At 38.8% G+C, this 20961-nt stretch overlaps 1 protein-coding gene and 1 non-coding gene across 11 annotated transcripts in view; both read right to left on the minus strand.

Annotated features, from left to right (window-relative positions):
- The window catches only part of PUM1 (pumilio RNA binding family member 1), a 134547-nt gene that overhangs the window by 21605 nt on the left and 91981 nt on the right, over positions 1 to 20961 (minus strand). For 7 of the 10 annotated variants that reach the window (XM_055332910.1, XM_055332909.1, XM_055332902.1 and 4 more), the window contains 6 exons: positions 20595 to 20746; positions 15517 to 15655; positions 14049 to 14192; positions 12794 to 13090; positions 11481 to 11717; positions 297 to 564 (listed from right to left, as the gene is read on the minus strand). In XM_055332910.1, the coding sequence (XP_055188885.1) occupies positions 297 to 564; positions 11481 to 11717; positions 12794 to 13090; positions 14049 to 14192; positions 15517 to 15655; positions 20595 to 20746 (1237 nt within the window). The remainder of the gene's footprint in view (positions 1 to 296; positions 565 to 11480; positions 11718 to 12793; positions 13091 to 14048; positions 14193 to 15516; positions 15656 to 20594; positions 20747 to 20961) is intronic. The other 3 variants (XM_055332906.1, XM_055332907.1, XM_055332905.1) reach the window with 2 other exon arrangements.
- Positions 15329 to 15406, minus strand: LOC129514316 (small nucleolar RNA SNORD103/SNORD85). Its single transcript, XR_008665388.1, has one exon. It is a non-coding gene; the product is annotated as a small nucleolar RNA SNORD103/SNORD85 (small nucleolar RNA).

The following is a 20961-nucleotide window of genomic DNA, read 5'->3' on the forward strand; positions in this document are numbered from 1 at the left end:
TTCCTTAAATTATAGACATTCTGTGAGGTTCCCATGAACTAGGAACACCACAATATGGTAAAAGGTTTGTCTGAAGCATATGATCTAGACTAAACGGCTCTTTTCAATCACCTGAGTATCTGATGACTCTCATATCCCTGCATCCCTCTGAAATAAACAATGGGAAGGATACTAAGAGGCAAACTCTGTTTTGATCACTTTATGGCAATTTATTATATAGTGTATACCTTATCTGAGGCATGGAATTTAAAGCATTAATATTTCAGTTACCTTAAGTGTCAAAGCCAAGTCCTCACCTGGACCCATGCTGGTCTTGGGAAAACTCCATTATATGCCCAGCAATCTCCCGCAGTTGTAAATTGGGGTACCGGTTATTTCGGAAATCTTCCAGAAGCCTGCTCCTGCCAGAGGGCATGACATCAGACATTCCATATCGCAACCGAGAAGAAGAAAACAGGGTGCTGCTGGGGCTGAAGAGGCTGGAGGCACTGCTCGCGCTGCGGTACTTGGCTTCAGCGCCTGGCGCGGCAGAGATGTATCTCCCACTGCCATTGGTGAGGCCTCCTGTTGGTTACAGAACAGGACAACTCAAGACTTAATCTTAAGGAATTCTGTTCAAAAGAGGGGAAAAGGCATCCCACATACGAAAGCGTGCATGGTTTCGGATTTTGTTTCAATTTTGTTGCTTTTGTGTTAAGATTCAATTCTATCAGTGCCACAGTTTTTATAAGGCCAACTCACCAAGATGGAAAGAAACTTCTACACAAAGACTGAGAGGGGAAATGCTTGGACCCACTGACAGGAGACTGCTAGCAATAATGGAACAATAGTTATTATAGCCCTTACTAAGGAAAATGACAGGGAAAGGGCCTGCCCTGTGACCCAGCACCTGAGCACCAGGAATCCAAAAACACACAATGCACAGAGACCTCAAGTGGTTTTCTGCTCTGAGCTCTGGTGAGATTTCTGCCAGGGGTAGGATAATCCCATTCCTATTCGAAACCCTTCCTTAAAAAAAAGGAAAAAAAAATTCAAGAGTACTCAGATTGGTCTGTTTTATATAAAGAGCCTCCCAAAAAAGTTTTAAGGGAATGGTTCTGCCACAAAACAGAAATATGAAAATCACTAAGGCACCCTAGGCCGAGGAAGAGACACGATAAGGAGACATAAGGAGTAGAAAAGAGGACATATGCTTTGCAACGGAAGGTTTTCAAGTTCTGCATCCGGAATGGGCAGCTCTTTTAACACCTTCGGGACAGAGCCTGAAATGATTACAGTAGCAGCAATTTTCATGCCACTGATACTGCAGTTTGAACTGATGACAAGGAAGTGGTAATTGTGAATCTCTAGACGGATAAAATAGAGGTAAGACCAAAAAGCTTATCAAAATGTAAAGTAGTATAAAAAATTATTATGAGAATATATTTTTAGTATTCTCACTTTTTTACAATGGTGGTTTTTTTCTTAACTTTACACTATAAAAAAAAATAAGTAATACAGATACCCTTTTTGTGTCTTATTTCACCCCATACCTTTTACACAAAAAGGCAAAGTAGGTAAAAAACACCATATAAACCACAAGGAGCCAGATGAGTAACAACTCTGGGTCCATGAGAAAAGTCACCCAGCATGAACTGTCTGTTAATTTCTTCATGAGATGTAATAAATGCCTGCTCTGGAGTTTAATGGTAGCTACAAAAAGATACCCAGCTTAGTTTTCTCCACAGAATTCCAGGGCCCATCTTCAAAGGTCTGGAACTCAATGAAAGTGATGGAACCAAAAGGAAATGTATCAATGTTAAAATGTGTGAAATATTTAGTGAGCACTTGTCCTATGCCAGGCACTATGCTAGAGGTATTCCATATATACTTTTTACTGAATTCTCATTGGTATTTTGGAAAAGAAGTTTTATGTAATAAATAATTAAGGCCCAAAGAGGTGAAATATTCATCCAAAGATATAAAATCCAAGATGATCATGGCTAGAATCTGTGACAGAACTCCAGAGTGAGTGCCCTTGCAATCACATGAGACTCATTTTCAGACTCAGTTACATCAACAAAGAGAGGAGGTTTATAAGAATAGAGAACAGTAACTGGATGTTCTTTATTAAACCATTTCAGAAACAACTCTTCCCTGACCTGAGAATGGGGAGAAATGGGCAAAGAGGTGAAAATCAAGTAAGTCAGCAGGTCCTGCAGTGTGGGAACAGCAAGACATGTGCTAAAGAAGAAGGAATGGCATCAACACACAAAGTTTTGGAAATTATTTAAAGATATTTTAGGAACCTGGTCACTAATAAAGGCACTCAGGGAAAAGTAACAAATCAACAGAGAAACAAAACCAGAGTCCTAAAAAAACATCCTAATATGGATGACAAACATAAGAAAACCTGAAATGTAACTGACAAATTGCTATTAACTCAGAATGGAAAGCCCTGAGAGTTAAAACTGTAGGAAGACCCAGTCACAGGAGAAACCTCACAATACTGAGGGACTTACCTCTGAGATGGCCACCAGGTTCCACAATAAATGAGAAAATTTATCTCTGGCTTAAGTAAGTGAAGGGAAAAGAAACCATTCTGAAATAGGCCAGAGCACTCTGTTCTTCACCAAACCCACCCTCTGGGGAAACTAGTTAACCAGAGCATAACTTGCTGGGTTATCATCAAAGACTGACTGATCCTCACAAGGGAAATACACAACTCCAACCTATTCAACCCATCCTGTCCCACCAAAAGGGAGAGAAAACAAAAGAGCACTTGTGAAGCTGGAGGTTCGGAAGCACCGGCTCACTAAAAGACGGAGCCTCAACCATAAAACTACAGAGTGCTGCGCCTCCCCACAAACCTCACCACCATGTCACTGAAAGCTTCCTTACAGCAGTTCTTTTTTACCCAGCACATCATAACCAGCTCTCACGAAATAATGACAAGGCATACCAACAGTCAAACACTACAATGTGAAGAGAAAGAGCAAGCATCGGAGATACACAGGGCAGGGATATTCAAGTTATCAGACTGGGAATTGGAAGCAGCTATGATGAATATGCTACAGGCTCAAACAGATAAAGGAGACAGTATCCAAGAACAGGCAGACAATGTAAGCAGAGATGGAAATCCTAAGAACTGAAAAAAAATGCTAGTGATAAAAAAACCAAAGTGAAGAATTCTTTGATGAGCTTCTTGGTGGACGTGACTCAGATAAGGGAAGAACCTCAGGGCTGGAGAATGTATCAATGGAATCCCCAAAAACCAAAAAGGAAAGAGAACAAAGACTCAGAAAAACCAAATTGAATGCCCAGACTGTGGGACAACAATGAAAGGTACGACATACACAGAATGGGAAGACCAGAAGGAAAAGAAAAGGGAACAGAAGAAACATCTGAAACAACAATGACCACCAGACACCAAGCCACAGATCTCAGAACTCTGAGAGAAACAAGCAGGTTAAATGACCAAAAAACGACACCTCTGTATATCATCTTCAAATTACAGAAAATCAAAGATAAAGAAAAAAACAGTGAAAGAAGCCAGAGTGGGGTAAAAAAACACCTTATATTTAGAGGAACAAAGATAAGAATTACATCTGACTTCTCCTCAAAAAGAATGCAGACAAGAGAGTGGAGTAAAATATTTAAGGTTTTCAGAGAAACAAAGCCCATCAACTTAGAACTCTATCCTGCGAAACTGTCCTTCACAAGAGTGAAGGGGACTTTCTCAGGCAAACAAATAATGAGGAAACTGGCTGCTAGTAGATCTACCTTGCAAGAAATGTTTAAAAATAATACAAGTCAGAAACCGATCTACATAAAGAAAGGAAGACCATCAAAAAAGGAACAAGCGAAGGTAACAAAAACTTTCATTTCTAGTCTTAATTGATCTGACAGGTAACAGTTTTTTCAAATAATAATAGCAACAATGCATTTAGTAAATGCTTATGCTTAAATGATATGCTCATGTATGCTTATATGTAAGTGAAATGAGTGGCAGCAATGATACAGAAGACAGAAGAAGGGAATTAGGATTATTTCATTATTATAAATTACTCACACTACACATTAAGCCTTAGTTGAAAGTGAACCTGGACTAGTTGTAAATGACAGAAAAAGTGGGAAGACAAACAGAGGAACAAAGAACTAAGGCAACAAACAGAAAAGAAATATGTGAAATCCAACTGTATCAACTGTATCAATACAATCAATAATCACTTTGAATGTCAGTGGTCTAAATGCACCAGTTAAAAAAGATTGTCAGAGTAGATCAAAAAGCATGACCCAGGGGCTCAGTTTTTGAGTGTCTGCCTTTGGGCTCAGGTTATAAACCTGGGATCCTGGGATCTAGTCCTGCATCAGGCTCCCTGCAGGGAGCCTGCTTCTCACTCTGCCTATGTCTCTGCCTCTCTCCCTATGTCTCTTATGAATGAATAAAATCTTTAAAAAAACAACAAAAAAGCATGACCCAACTATATGTTGTCTACCAGAAATCCACTTTAAAGACACATATAAAAAGTAAATGGATAGAAAAATTTGACTGCTAAATCAGTATGTACTTCAGTTGTTTTATACAAGTGCACTAAAATTTTTTTGCCAGCAGCCATCTAGTATTCCATCCTCTTACTATGTGGAATGTTCTCGTTCATTTGTTTTTTTGTACTCATAGATCTAATAGGTACCTACGAGGCAAACTCCTGCCTTCTTCACCTTTGAAGAAATAATTCCCAAGGCCATCAACATCTGACTCTGTATTAATATAGGCAGAGGCCACCCCACTCATCAAAATGTTTACAGCGAGTTCTCCCCCCAATCTACTCCCTAAAACTAATACCAGAGCCAGGTAGCCCTAAATTAAAATAAGTCCAAAATGAATTGTCTTCAGTGCACACTATTGGGTCCAAAATATAAGTTAATATTCACATGGTTAATTTTACAGATGACAAGTCACTTTCAGAGAACCAGGTGAACAATCACAAAATACTACATTACCTCTTAGAATGGAGAAGTGTGAAAGGCAAACACATAACTAGTAAACAATCTGAAATTAGTACTGAAGTTACTGAACAATAAATTAGAAACATCTCTTGCAGTTCAGGCAGGGACAGAGAAAGCTTTTTTGTGTTTGAACTTTGCTTTTCTTAAAGGACTAAAGATATATTATAAGAACATCAAGAACTAATTTTATGACGACAGGAATTCTATCATAATATAAAAACTAAGTGCTTATTACACTTTTTTGCCCTGGACAGATTATGAACTTTTGAGCTCATTTTTACTATATTTCAACACTGTAGGAATTAACAAGCACAGTACTCTTCTTCCAGGGCAAATGAAAAGGCTAGGAGTTGTCAACTACACACATTATAATAAATTACATCTGCTACCTTCCTGAGGCTTAGAGTTTAAAAATAGCACAATCTGACGATTATGGAGAAAGCCGTAACCATGAAGAAGCATTTCAGGAAATGAGGAGGAGATGGGTGTGGAATGGAGACATCAACAGGGAGGCAGGACATGAAACTAGGTAAGAATCAGACCTTTGAGACACTCATCTCCATATCCCTTACATTTCCTGCTGAGGTAACAGGTGGAACTTATTGGAGACGAATGCTTTATGTACAGGTAAGGGCCTAAAGGCTTCATCTCACCCACATATAAGCCACAAACAGGGATTGTAAGCCTAGTTATTAATATTATCAATAGTAATATTAATAATTACAAAAGCAATACTTTTAAATTGAAGAGTATAACATATACTGAAGACAAACTAAATATTTCAACATCTGACTTGTTCAGGGTCGTAAAAAACTTACTTGCATTACTAAACACACATATGCATAGGAGAGACAGGAGGGAGAGATTGAAAGAGAAAGTGGGAGAATTTAACTTAAGACATTTCCACCCTATGCCAACAAATGTGACAACTTAAATGGAACAAATTCCTACAAAGTCACAAATTACCAAAACAGACTCAAGAAGAAATGGAAAACCTGACCCCATAAGATGTTAAATAGAAATTGAGCTGGGAATGAAAAATCTTCCCACAAACAAACACCCCGGCCAGGATGGTTTCACTGTTGAATTTTATACATGTGTAAAGAAATAATACCAATACTCCACAAACTCTTCCATAAAACGGGGGGGGGGGGGGGGTACATTTCCCAGCCTATGTTATAAGGTCAATGTCACCATGATAACAAGTCAGACAAAAAAAGGAAAATGACAGAATCCTTCATGAACATAGATGCAAAACTCAACAAAAATATTAACCAACTCCAAGAGGATAAAGTAAAGTTTATTCCTAGAATGCAAGGGTGGATAAACAACCAAAAAATAATTCATGTAACATACCACATTCGGGAATGAAAGATAAAAACCACACAATCATCAATAAACACAGAAAAAAACCCATTCATGGCAAAACTCTTAAACTTAGAATAGAAGTCAATCTGATAAAGGACATCTATGAAAAACCTACAGTGTAAAAGAGTAACACTTTATCCTCAAGATCAGGAACAAGGCAAGGATGTGTGCTCTTGTCTATTGTATTTAACACTGTACTGGAGGTTCTAGACAATTAAAAACAAGAAAAAGAAATAAAAGGCATCCAGACTGAAAAATCCTTTATTCACAAGTGACATGATCCTATATATAGAACACCCTCTAAGGAATCTACCCAAACCTACAAGTAAGTCTGGTGAATTTGCAGAATATAAGATCAATACACAAAAATCAACCGCATTTCTATGAACGAGTAATAAACATCTAAAACCAAACCTATAGTACAATTCCATAATTGAATACAGCACAAGAAAACTAAGATATGTAAGAACAAATTTAACAAAAGATGTGTAGGACCTATACACTGAAAAACTCGACACTTTGCTGGGGAAAGTGGTGCCTGCTTAAAAAGATGAACTTCCACCTCGGGCAACAACACAAAATTAACTCAAAATAGACGATAAATTTAAATGTAAAACAGTAGAATTTTTAGAATAAAACTCATGAGAAAATCTCTAAGAGCCTGAGTTGGGGAAAGATTCTATACTAGAAAACATGATACACTGGACCCTATCAAAATTAAAAACTACTGGGCTTCAAAAGACAGTATTTAAAAAATGAAAAGACACGCAAAAAACAGAGGAAAATACATGCAAAGCAAGTATCTAATGAAGGACTTGTAGCCAGGAATTTAAGAAGAACTCCTACAACTCAATAATAAGATAACCCAAACTTTTGAATGGGCAAAAAAATTATGAGCAGACATTTTGCCAAAGATATATAATTAATAATCTCTTGAAAATGATACTAAACATCATTAGTCATGAGGGAAATGGAAACTAAAACCACAATGACATACCATTTCAAGTCCACTAGCTATATTAAATAAGAAAAGAACAATGTTGGTGAAGATGCACAAGTTGGAGACCTCACATACTTCTGATGGGAATATAAAATGGTGCACCACATGGAAAACAATGGCATTTTCTCAAAAAGTTTAACATAAAACTGAAACACAATTCATCAATTTTACTACTAGAGAAATAAAAACGTGTGTCCAAAGAAAGACTTGCATGAAATGTTCATAGCAGCCTTATTTCTAATAGTCAAAACCTATAACCAACAAAAATCCTTCAAATATCAATGGTTACCCAAAATGTGGTATATATCCATAAAGACAACAATTCAGCAATAAAATGAAACAAACTGCTGACACATGTAAGATCATGAATGAAATCTCAAAAAGATGAGAATACAGTGAGGGTGGAAGGAGACCATATTATGAGAAGGGAAAGAAGCCAAACAAAAGAGATCTCATAATGTATGTATGGTTCCACTTAAATGAAATGTTCAGAAAAAAAAGGTATATTTAAAAACAGGAAGTAGATGAGTGGCTGACTGGGGCTAAAAGCCTAAATGCAGATTAACTGTAACCGGTCTTGAGAAATCTCACTGACAGAATGAAAATATTCTAAAGCCGATTTATGGTGATGGTCGCACAATTCAGAAAGTTACTAAAAATCACTGAATTGTAAGCCTGAAGCAGGTAAATTTTATAATATGTAAAATATAACTCAATAGAATTTTTCTTAAAAAAAAAAGTTTTGGTCCTTAAACAATAAGTAATAGAAAAAGCATTTAGGAGTCTTAAGTAGGTACCGACAAGTGATTCTTAATAATAAGAAAAAAAAATAAGCTAACTAAGCAGGTCACTGATCATTTTGAGAGTATACTAACATACATGTGACTTCGGGGAAGAAGTATGATAAAGATATAAGGGGAAAAAGCTCCACACTGGGAAAACAAGAGAGTATATAAGCTGTATGTGCATTTATATACTTGCTAGCTATGTGGCTATTGCAAAAGGCATGAGAGCATGCGGAGTTTAAGCTTCCCTGAGAACAGAGTTCTTCCCATAGAATGAGAGAATTATGAGAGAATTTAACACAATGAATGCATGCACAGCATGGCTGTTAGTGATCTGAGAACTAATGGCCGGTGTCGGCAGTGCAGCAGTATTACTAGCAGAAACTATATTGGGTATGGTCCAATATACATTTGGTAGAGAAATATTCAGTTTTGTGCACCAAAAATGTCCTTAGGGCCTCTGTACTGACACGGTTAGAAACCAAATCCCCTACCTATATTTTCTCTAAGATAGTATTAAAGCACACAAGAACCCTTCTGTCAAGGAAACAGACTGAGCAGAGGTAAAGTTCCTCAGGAATGACATGTATGACTTACACAGTACACTCAGCAATGGAAGTCCAATGCAAACAAATGCAACTAAACTGCTTAAATGGGGCAGATTGTTGTTTTTTCTTTTTTTAAATTCACAAGAGACAAAGAGACATAGGCAGAGGGAGAAGCAGGCTCCCTACAGGGAAGTCCCAATGTGGGACTCCATCCCAGGATGCCGGGATCATGCCCTGAGCTGAAGGCAGATGCTCAACCACTGAGCCACCCAGGCACCGCTGAGGTAAATTGTTTTTAAAAGGGAAGATATGTTAAAAAGAAAACCAGGGAGAGAGCAAGAGTCATTAAAATGAGAAATAATCTGCACCAACCATTATTTCCTCCTTCACAGGGGAAACATGAATTAAGAAGGAAGTCTATTTCACTGCATTGCTGATACACTGGAAAGAAGAAAGGCACCATGCATGCAAGTATTGTTTCCAGCATCTAGTTTAGGGGTTGACAAACTACAGCCCACAGACAAATCTGGCCTGCCACCTATTTTTCTAAATAAGGTTTGACCACATGATGGCTACACATTCATTTACATTTTGTCTGCGGCCACTTTTGTACTTCACAGCAGAACTGAATACTTACTACAGAGACCATCTGACTTGCAAGCCTAAAATATTTATTACTTGGCTCTTGACCATATCCCACCCCCCACCCCCCCAAAAAAAGATACCAAGATTTAGTTGGTTTACTATGAATGTCAGTATGAGCTGACACAGTTCCAAAGTTTAAATACAGGAATTAAAATGGTTAAGAGTTCTGAATCTGACAATGCACCGGTTTAAAAGATACCCTGGGCATATCATGTGACAGGATGTACACCGAAGGTGTGGGCTTTGGAGCCAAAGATGTTTGATGTTAAATCTTTTCAGATAATAATTAGGCCTCACAGCAGGGTTTTAGGCAATTTCCTCACTTCTGTATCATGGGCAAAATACCTACACATGCCAGTTGTATGTACAGCACCCAAAACCATTATTAATAGCTGGCAATAACTACTCCGTAAGCGTTAGCTCCTTCTATCAACATACTAAACTGAGACTTTCATTTACCCCTAACAATTTACATTAACCCTGTCTTTAAAAGCCAAGCATTCTGTCACTTAAAAACAATGCTGTGCAATGTACCCCATTGCCTTATCTGTCCAACATGGGTTTACCAATCTGGAGTGGCCTGACAACTTCTCTAAAGTAACATCTATCTATAAACTGAGACAATGAGTTCCACAAAGACAGCTCTGACCTTTTAAGATTTCAGAATACACACACACTCACGCGAATGTGTATGTACATATGTAGATACACAGTGTTGCCTTAAAGCCATCTCTCCAACTCAGAGACAGCACTCTTAGTCCTAAAATAATACCTCTACTATCTATGCTATCCCCTTCAAAATTTCTTTGATTTTTATAAATCACTTCCCAGTCTTTGTCTTTCTAAATGAAAGCACACTATTCATGTTTAGTCAGTCCTTATTTCAGAACCCAAAAAGCCACTTTTAATCTTCCTGGTTAAAAACTGAAAACAGTCCACGTATACTATGAGCCTTGAAAGACAATGATGCCGTCATTGTAAGTTCATCAACTGTACCAAAGGTACCACTGCAGGTTCATCAACTCTACCAAAGGTACCACTCCAGTGAGGGTGTTGCTAGTGGAAGAACCTGCGCATGTGCAGCCAGAGGGTACAGGTAATCTCTGCTGTCTCCTCAAATTTGCTATAAATCTAAAACTGCTCTTAAAAAATATAATAATGCCTTTAATTTAAAAAACAATAATAATGGAGAATTAAAAATAAAAACCAAACAACCTTCTGGGGAAAGTGGCCATACATGATGATTTCTAGGACACTGCCAGATTCAGTCTGTCATCACAGAGGTCACTGTGAACAGCACCCCCACCCACTTGCAAATGTGTCCTTGGTTGCACCATAAATCATATGGTCACTCTACTACAATGCCTCAATTTTCCTAATCTAAGAAATATATAAGTATTTCAAAATGCAAACTTGATAAATAACTGAGGGAAGGAAGTATGGACCACCTTCCAACTCTTAAAAGACTTAGGAATCCGCCACCCAAAGGTTGTCAGTCTCCTCTCATTCTTATAGCCTGCTATTTATAATTCTCTTTTCCTTCCTCATTTTAGGATCTAGATGGTAACATTTTTAAATCTCCATACATAATAACCACCTAAACATATAGCTGAGAAATAAACATCTATGCTCATTAGCACACTAGGTAGTTTATACCCAAAAAAAAATTTTTTTTTAAGAATCTGGCAAATTTTTTAAATAAAACGTTTTATGTGGAAAAGTAAGATCTTAAGCATATATAGGGAGAGGGAGTCTGAAAAATACGGTAAAGTATTAATTGTGGTATTTCAGTGGTGACACTAGGTGAACACATTCTTTGTCTATGTCTCTGTGTTTTCCAACTTTCCTGAAAATGAATCTGTACTGAGTTTATAATGAAAGACTCCCACGTGTAGCCAAAGAACAAGATGTTCAGACTGAAGCTGAAGTGAATATACAGGGGATGCACCCAAACTTGATTAAATCCAAAACTGCTATGCTCTCTAGGTACAGCCTAAATAACATGAGGCACTTAAGGAAGGCACAGAACACCCAGGACACTCCTGGGATAAAGGGGTTGTCCTTTGCTTATGCAAAGTACTTGTAATGTCATCAGTGGCAAGAGATTTCTAGAGTTCAAGGTGGTGTTAGAGTAATGGTTCTTACCCAGGTTTAAGCTTGAAGAGGATCCATGTGAAGAGAGGGAAGGAGGTGGTGTCTGTGAATGTCCTGGTCCCTGACTAGGGAGAGGCATGCCCACGGGTCCAGGAGAGGAGGAAAAGCTAAGGCCGTTATAAAAACTGTGTCCAATGGGGGTCAAGCTGCTCGATGTCCTCTTATAAAGGTCACTGCTGCCAGTCAGGGAGTCACGGCGGGAGCCACTGCCAGTGTTGGAGTTTGCAACTAAAATGGAATTAAAACAATGCAGATAAGAAAAGGCCTGTTCTTTGAAGAACAAGCCCAGTGACCTGTTCCTAACACTTTGATCCAGACTCCTTACCACCGCAAATTTGTCAGCAGAGACAGCCTAACTGTTCATGTGGCAGTTCTAGGGCAGGTAAAGTAATAAAGAGGACATGGCTCAGGTTAACATGAAACTTTTGTTCAAACCATCACACGAATGCTAAATTTACCTTCCTTTGGTGTCACATATTATGGGGTGGGGATGGGTTAAAAAGCTCGGACGGCCACATAAGCTATGGAAAAGGTGAAAGAAAATGGGCTAGAAAGAATGCCTTTCATCAACCCAAAGGTTCCAGGAGAAAAATGGAGTACAGAAAAAAGATTTGTAAATGGGGTATTTCCCCACTGCACAAGACTTATATATGAAAGCCTGTTTTCTCAATGGGTTCAATCAAGAGTTATTGCTAGCCCCCGATTCCAATTTAAGATTCTCTCAAACATGCCCTTCTGTTCTGAGATCATGTTGTTTTACAAACGCTGCAATTATCCCACCATTTTCCTTCCTACTTTCGTGCTTTTTCCTCCCATCGGAACATTAAAAATATCTTGGTCTAATGTCCTTCTTTCCACTTTTCCATAATATCCACCTTAATTCTTCTCAAAAGACTAGAGCAAACTCACGACTCTTTAAGGCCTGCAGATTGTGGGATACACTACCCTGTGGTCTTCGGTTAAGTCCTCCTCCCTCAGTTTTTAACATCCACATTTCTACACTTCCCTCCACATTCTTCCCAATGCCTTCAAAAAAATCTCCCCTGGTTTTCTGATCCCTGAAACAAATCAACTATGAGAGTATAAATAAGTAGCAGTATGAGCATAAACCTGAAATCAGCCCCAACTGTAAAACTTGATTTTAACAGTCCGTCATCTCAAAGATATATATGTGGGACGGCCGGATTCCCACGGGGCTCGGTCCAGATCTGCCTAGGGTAACTGTCCAGGGTTCCATGCATCGTCAGTGTTCCATAAAGATTGCAAAAATAACAAAAATTCAGTCTTAACAGTCTGATTTCTACCTGCTGTTCCAAACCCTCCGAGAGCTGATCCCAGGGTGGCGCCGAGAGAACTGCTACTTCCAAATCCCAAGGATGTGTTGGCAGGCTGGGCAGAGCCCTGGGAGAAGAGGGAGCTGCTCTGTGAATTGCTGCTCAGAGAGTTGTTGCCATAGAAAGAGCTGGATGCCAGGCTGTTACTGGGCTGCTGCTGGGGCTGGGGCTGGGGCTGCTGGGTTCCTAAAGGGCGAAATGGTCCATTTGTTGTTCCAGCAAGACCACCGGCTGCTCCATTTGCTGAAGCTGCGGCCGCCGCAACAGCTACAAAGAAGAAAGCAAAGCATTGGGCTGGGAAAAGTGCTGGCCACATCCCCCAGCCTCCACGCTAGCCTTCCAGAAACACTGTCACACGCTCCTAGCTTCGCAAAGCAGACACGAGCCTTGTAAAGAACTACACGAATCTGCCTTTGAGCCCTCCATCTGAGGCTTCTATTTTCTACTTCTGCTTCCAATTTGAAGTCAAAATACTATGGAAGCCAAATTCACTACAGTGGTAGCTTTAAAGAGTCTGAGGTTTAAAATAGGTACAGATGTCAAATGTAGCCATTTTAAATAAGAGTACTTCCTAAAATCTGAAGTTCCACAAATAACAACGTTGAGGACTTTTCCAGAACCACTGTCAGCAATGTACTCAAGCCCCTAGAATTCCTGAACATGTTGCTCTTTTAGATATTCCCGCTATTGTTCCTAATTTATATTCCATATATATATATATATATATATATATATCACTACACACGCACATATATAAAGCTTAAAAGAAAAACCTATTCCACCCTTGCATCAAAACATATTGCTCTGCCACTTCTCACTACTCCCTCCATCCCAACCCCTCCGTAAAGCAAAAAACAAAAACCAACATCAAAAAGGACAAAAAACAAAAACAACAAAAACAATATTATCTTAAAATAATGACATGGATTTCTGTGACATTAGCCTTGGACTTCTGCCAACGATGCCATTTTGTGTGAATAATCCAACTTCCTATGTTCACGGTGGAGCAGGTCCTTGCTGCTAACCAGCTGGTACATGGCTGTCAACAGAATCTATTGAGGTCACTTGCTGCTTCTGATTTTCTCTTTGAAATATTACAGGGCAGAATTGCTATATTGAGAACTGTCAAATAAAGTACATTTCAACATATTGTAAGAACATCATCTGTCGCCGCCTTTGGATCACTGACAGGAGTTCGCAAAGACAGAAGCTCGGGGAAGCTCACCTGCTTGTGCAGCCGAGGAACTGATAATGACTGGGGCGGGAGCTACCAGCCGAACAGGAGCGCCAAGACCATTTCTCGCTCCTGCATTCACCACAAGGGCGCCGGTTTGGTCATAGTAAGCAGCAGGAGCCAAGACCGGGTAACCTGGGAATATTAAGCCACATACAAGTATATGTGAAAACAGTATCTCCTAAACAGTTGCCTATTATCAATAGTCACCGACTCAACTGTGGGGACAGACAAGATGTAGATTTCTCTCCTGGCTTCACCACCTAGATAGCTGTATGACTCTGCATCGCTGAGCATCCATTTCTTCAATGAAGATAATAATAATATCTGCCTCATAAAGTTCTTGTGACAAAGGATGAATGAGACAGATCTAGGATGGTATCTGGCACAATAGGGCGTAGTATTATTTACCATCTGCTAAGTGTTAGGGAACTGAACTCAGTGAGACAGGAACACCCATGCTCTTCAAAGTGCTAACCAAGGGTATCACCAGAAATCATACATTGACAATTTTTTATAGTCAAGAAAACTTGACTACAAAAGTAACAGAGGGTACAAATGATTACAACAATCATAGTACTTTCACACCTCATAACAGCCTCAGCACAGATAGCCTCAGCACAGATATCCTGCAAGTTAGCACGTAAAACCTAGACACACTTCAAATAATAGGATCTTTCATCACCATATAAGATGGAATCTCCAAACCCTATTAAGCAATAGGATAAATTACAGGTGACTTCCCAATAAAACCTGAATGCTTAGTAACTAATACAACAAACGACGCATGGTAAAGTTACTCAGTGAAAATTCATTAAATAGATCAATTAATTTGGCTTTGCTCCACAATCAGTAAGAACCCATACATTTATGCTGAGATCTCATAAGGACCTGTTTCTTTTTTTTTTTTTTTTTTAAGGACCTGTTTCAAAGGAAGAAGTACAAATTACTTCCAACCCATGCAAAGAATAGGACCAGGTGACAGTGAGCCAAGAATAATGTATATTCAAGATAAATAACAATCACAGGCAGGCAGCCACAAAGCACCTCTGCTGTTGGCAGCATAAGGGATGGCCCCATCAAGGAACACTAGAACTTCCTAATAATATTGTTCAAAGACAGGAGCATAAAGACTAAGGCCTTTGAGGGATGCTAAAGTAGCCTGGCCACTCTTCCTATCATTTCTAATCCTAGGAGAGAAAACAGATCATCACCAAAGGAAAAAATGACATATTCTAAGCAATGTGTAGAGAGATACATGTAAGATGAAGACTGGCTCAGAACAATTAGGTGCTCTCATCAACGAACTATGGTCTAAGTGAGGGCAAGTGTATGTCATCCTTGCCAGTCCCCAAATATAATTACAAGCTCAAAGAACTGCCTGTTCTCCTCACAATCTCCCCCAACAAGTAGACTGTGTTTTTCCCTCCAAGGAGTAGGAACAACAGTGCAGCCTCACCTGGCATGCCTGCAGCCAGTCCTTGTCCAAAAGCAAGGGCAGAATTCACTGCTGCAGCTGCCACCAGAGGATCTGTTTGCTGTCCCTGCTGGTTCTGATTTGGGGTCAAAGGACGCTGGCTGGCTCCTCCACGGAGAACCTGGGAGACAGAAATAAATCAACTGCTTTCTTCTCACTGAAAATACCTAAGACCCACTGTGTGCTAAAGCTTGGCCAACTTTAAAAACTCATAGTTGTAAACCATTTTTCCTACAATTTTATATGGCATGGCTATTAGGATTAAAGTTCAATCAGTAACATTTCATTTAGTGAAGTTTAATTCTACCATTCTTACACATTACTACCTGTAAAGCAGCCAAAAGCATAAAAAATATATTTCATTAATCAAATGCATAATGAATACCATTTGGCAGGTACTAGAGATAAAGCAATGAATAAAAGAGACAAAGCCCCTGCCCTCTTGAAGCTTTTGTTCTAGTCAATGAGGCAGAAAATAAAAGGTAACTCTATAAAATGTCAGTGCTCTGACAAAAGGTGGGTGATGGAGGATTCTGACGGAATAGAGAGGGGAGATTAGGATAAACATGAGCAATTTACCCACATAGTTAGATTAAAATATCTGTGTCTAAAGGGGGGACAAACCCACCTGAGTCTATATTTTTTTAATGGAATATAAGAACACCTTCTCTACCCTCTAACACTACTCCCATTCAACAAGGCCCGATTGGCCCCAGATGAGCTCACAAGATTTGATTTAGGAGGCTTCTGACCTGTTTCTATTTCTCCTCTCATAAATTCCAGAATAGACAGCAATCTAAATGGAGATGAGTGTCAGGAACACTGCCTTTTCGGTACAGAATACCATTTCTATCACTGTGCTGAAGGATCTACTTTTATTTTTATTTATTTATGATAGTCAGAGAGAGAGAGAGAGAGAGAGAGAGAGACAGACAGGCAGAGACACAGGCAGAGGGAGAAGCAGGCTCCATGCACCGGGAGCCCGACATAGGATTCGATTCCAGGTCTCCAGGATCGCACCCTGGGCCAAAGGCAGGCGCTAAACCACTGCGCCACCCAGGGATCCCAGGATCTACGTTTATTAAGGAAACATGGGTATCCAAATGCTGGTAATCATTCTTATTCTGAATGCTCTGAATAATCTAATCCACACGATCTATATACTCCAGCAAGTAAAAATGCCAAGAAAGTTCTCATCAGATCACTTTTACTATCACTCTGCTCTTTATAAAAGTTAGACATATGGTCAGGAACCTGGGTACAGATTATTCTTGGTACTATCTGGTAAAAAAAATGTAAAAGAGAAACACCACTAACAATCAACTATTTATTAAATGAGAATAAGGGAAACAACACTGTCCACACTGGCAAGAAGAGATGTGTAGACACTTAGTTGACTCCAAGTTTCTTATTTCCTTATCTGTAAAAGTAGTGGGGAAACAGCTGACCTTGCAGATCTGTTGGGAGTATTGATGTCTGCAAGGCACAATACCTAGTACCCAGGAGGCAATCAATAACCCACTACTAATTACTATCAAAATATTTATTTGTTTGTGACTTAAAGAATCTAATGGACTTTACAAGAAGAGAAGTGCCTCAATCCACGTAGACAGAAGAGTCTGGGGAGGCTGCCAAAGTGAGTGTTTTTACACCAAGACTTAGAAGATGTCTAACCAATGACCCAGAAGAGCTCTTATTCTAGGAGAAGTAAACAGCATGTTTAAGAACAAATAAAACATGTATGCAAACATCATTTCCACAGGGCATATGAACCAGGTATGTGTGTGGTTAGGAGCTGTGTACAAGGTCAGGGGAAGGAGAAGGTGCCTGAAGAGCGAGCCAGGCCAGACTACTAGGCCCAGGTTTAATGAGAAGAGCAATGGTTTCCTTCTTGTCCATGGTCTAGAAATCTGTGTGGGACCCTGACAATTAATCAAAGTTCTTAAGTCAGCTGCCAATATTCATGTATTTTAATTTCATCAATGGCTATCAAGTCTGGATTTTGTGGAAACAAATATGTAGAATCTTACAAGTAACAGTCTGAATATCTGTTTGTAAAACCCTATTCTCAGAGTCTGCTTACTATTTAACTTTACGAGGCAAAAGCTGTTAAATTCCAATTTATTTTCAAAGGCATTGTTTTGAATACAGCATTTGAGATCTACCAATACTTAACATGCAAGTAGATGGCTCAGTGGGGATATTTTAATTAATAACCATTCATCCTTCTATAGTTCATCATGCTTGATGAAAATTATCATCTACACAATCTCCCCCGGTCTGGAAAGTTCAGAAGTCATTCTAAATGCTTCCCTATCAAAATGCCATATCTAACACCAAATCACCACCAAGTCTGCCAACAGGTACTGGGCTTCAACCCAACACCCAGGAAGTTTTTCTTTAGCAAACATTTTGAAATAGAAAAGAACAAAATTTTTGTCAGATGTCAAAGGAACCTCCAAAAAGGATGAAAATGAATCACAAGTAAGATGGAGCGGCTGGTATGTCACTGACTGTGCTCAAAGTTCCAGTAATTAGGTGTTAAACAGTTACCATGCCTAACACATAACAAATGTTCTGTTTTCTGATAAAATGTCAAAGCCAAAAGGTCAAAAGCAAACTTTAAAAAGTGCCTCTCGTTTCCTGACTATGACAAAGCAGCTCACCAAGAAAATCATATTTTCCTAAAACAAATGAAACCAAAAACTGATAAAAACAACACTGGAACTAAAATATGGCTGCTTATTACAAAGGAATGCCAGTAACCTTTCCTCAATAGAGTTTATAATTGCGGATGACAGAAAACTCTGAAATGTAAATGATTACAATGCCCATTTTATGGCTAAGGATAGAGTTTCTCTATATTTTCTATATTCATTCAATTTGCCCTTAGGTGCAATCAGTCAGTGGTTAGAACAAAGATCAGACCTCGGGTTTTCTCTAACTCCAAACACCACAATATGGTCAGAAAATAATACAAGTTGTCAAATTATAGATTTCTGTTCAAATCTTAACAACTTAATATCTTTGTGTTGCTGGGCACAGAAATTCCATTTCCTCAATCTTATGAAGGGAAGTCACATAATTTATCAGAATTAGAAAAAATAAAAGTAATTATAGGTAGAGCACTTAGCTTTAAACAAAAAGCTTTCAATAATTACTTACTATTTTTCCTGTGCACTCTAATAGAACTAATTTTAAAAACACAGCAATTACATCTGTCTACCAAATCCACAATTATTTGGCAGCCATTTAAACACAAAGAGTGTCACACAAATAAATACTGACTATCCACAAACAGTAAGCTATTAAATGTATTAATAGGGATCACTCTATGTCAACAAATTATCTGCTAAATTCTCTCACATGTCTGGTATAAGAATTATATTTACTGCAAAGAAAATCGTGCATTAGCTTCAAAAATTTCTCTTATTCTAAAATTGCTGACCCAGGATAATCAGTTGACTAAAATTTCAAAACCTGTGTTTTTTCTCTAATTTAGCAGAATCTAAAAATTAAACATATATTTTCTTAGCGGGACTAGTAAAAACCAAAGCATTCTTATTTGCATCCTGTCACATGTACATATACGAGCATGGTGTGTTGCCTCAAAGACAGCTTTAATGTGTCAATGTGTATCAAAGCCTAAATGTTCATTGTATTTGCTGGAAAAAGACACCATTTCTCAGAATTTATTCCATGGAAATAATCATACATTTATGCAAAGGGTTTCAGTCTACTTTGTAACATCAAAATATTGCTAAATTAAATATCAAATAATGGTAAACTGGTGAAAATAAAGTATGGGATGCTCTCTGACAGATTTAAAGATAGATAGTAACTATTTCTAAAAAGCAATAAATAAGGACGTGTGGGTGGCTCAGCAGTTCAGTGCCCGCCTTCCGCCCAGGGCGTGATCCTGGAGTCCTGGGATCCAGGCCCACATCAGGTTCCCTTCATGGAACCTGCTTTTCTCTCTCTGCATATGTCTCTGCCTGCCTCTCTCTCTCTCTCTCTCTCATGAATAAATAAAATCTTTTAAAAAAAAACAAAAACAAAAAAAGGGATGGAGGTCATTTTATTTAAAAAAAAAAAAAAAAAGACACTAAATAAGGACACCTGCGTGGTTCAGTGGTTTGAACATCTGCCTTGGGCTCAGGGTGTGATCCTGGGGTCCTAGAATGGAGTCCCACATTGGGATCCTTACAAGGAGCCTGCTTCTCCCTTTGCCTATGCTTCTGCCTCTCTGTCTCTCTCATGAATAAATAAATCTTTTTTTTTAAAGCACTAAATAACATGGAAAACTGTAAAAATCATAGAAACTCAAAACTATGTGGACAGCATAACCCCAATTTTATCAGAAACTGAATAATAAAGCTAGAATGACAATACCACCCATTAATGTTGTTTTATCCTGACATGAGGATTTTTTTCCTTTGAGTTTTCCAATTCACCACAATTTTCAGCAATAAACAGGTGTTTTTCTACCAAGCAGGAGAAAATGGTCTATTCAAAATAAAAGGGCATACTTAGTTTTCAGTTATTCTTTCCCAACTCTTTAAAAAGCTCTTATTACTCTAAATTAAAATAGCCCAAATAGGTTTAAAGATTTATATCCAGTTCAGTTGATGTTCTCAATAAGCAGTATAGAAAATGAGCCTCTGCTTCCATGGCAAGCAGCCTGCAGGAGAGGTAGAGGTGACCTGAGAACAGTGCTCGGAAGGCGGCAATGGCATTCCATAGTTATGGCAGAAAAGTAGCTTTTATTAGCAGAATGAGTACTCACTTTACCACTTGTTAACCATGTACCCTTAACCAGACGGACCATCCTCTATGCACTTTTCTCCTGATCTCATGATCTTACCTAGTTACACAGAACAAGAACCTGATCATAAAAGACAGTCGGTAAGCCCCATTAAGTCTGAGCCTGGACTCAGGTAACACACACCAGAGGTTTGGACCTCACAGATCCACAGCCATTTCTCTATCAGGAGCAACATTACCTTTTAATCATACATGATAACTAAAATTCACTTACGGTAAATTCTGTTTACATTTACCTGCTGCTGCCCTTGCTGAGCCTGTGGGGTAGTCTGCTGATTTGCAGAATTAGTTGCTGCCGCAGCAGCAGCTGCTTGCTGCTGGAAAAGACTGGCTGGGTAGACTCCCCAGGGAGTGACTCCATAATACTGGTGAGGGACCACAGCCGGGCCTAAAAATAGCAAGAGAAAGGTAAGGCAAGTTTAGACAAGTCAGAATCATCTTAGGGTTTTTGAAGACTACAACAGACTCAGCAGATCCTACAGTAAAACAGTAAGAATATACTGATTCATTCTAGCTGATCGTGAATTCTGTTTTTGAAAAATAGAAAATATTTTTATATTTTTATGTCTTCTGAAGTCAGTAATTTACTCCAGGCCTAAGTGA

The sequence above is a fragment of the Nyctereutes procyonoides genome, unplaced genomic scaffold, assembly GCF_905146905.1.
Source record: "Nyctereutes procyonoides isolate TBG_1078 unplaced genomic scaffold, NYPRO_anot_genome, whole genome shotgun sequence".
NCBI classification, from domain to species: domain Eukaryota; kingdom Metazoa; phylum Chordata; class Mammalia; order Carnivora; family Canidae; genus Nyctereutes; species Nyctereutes procyonoides.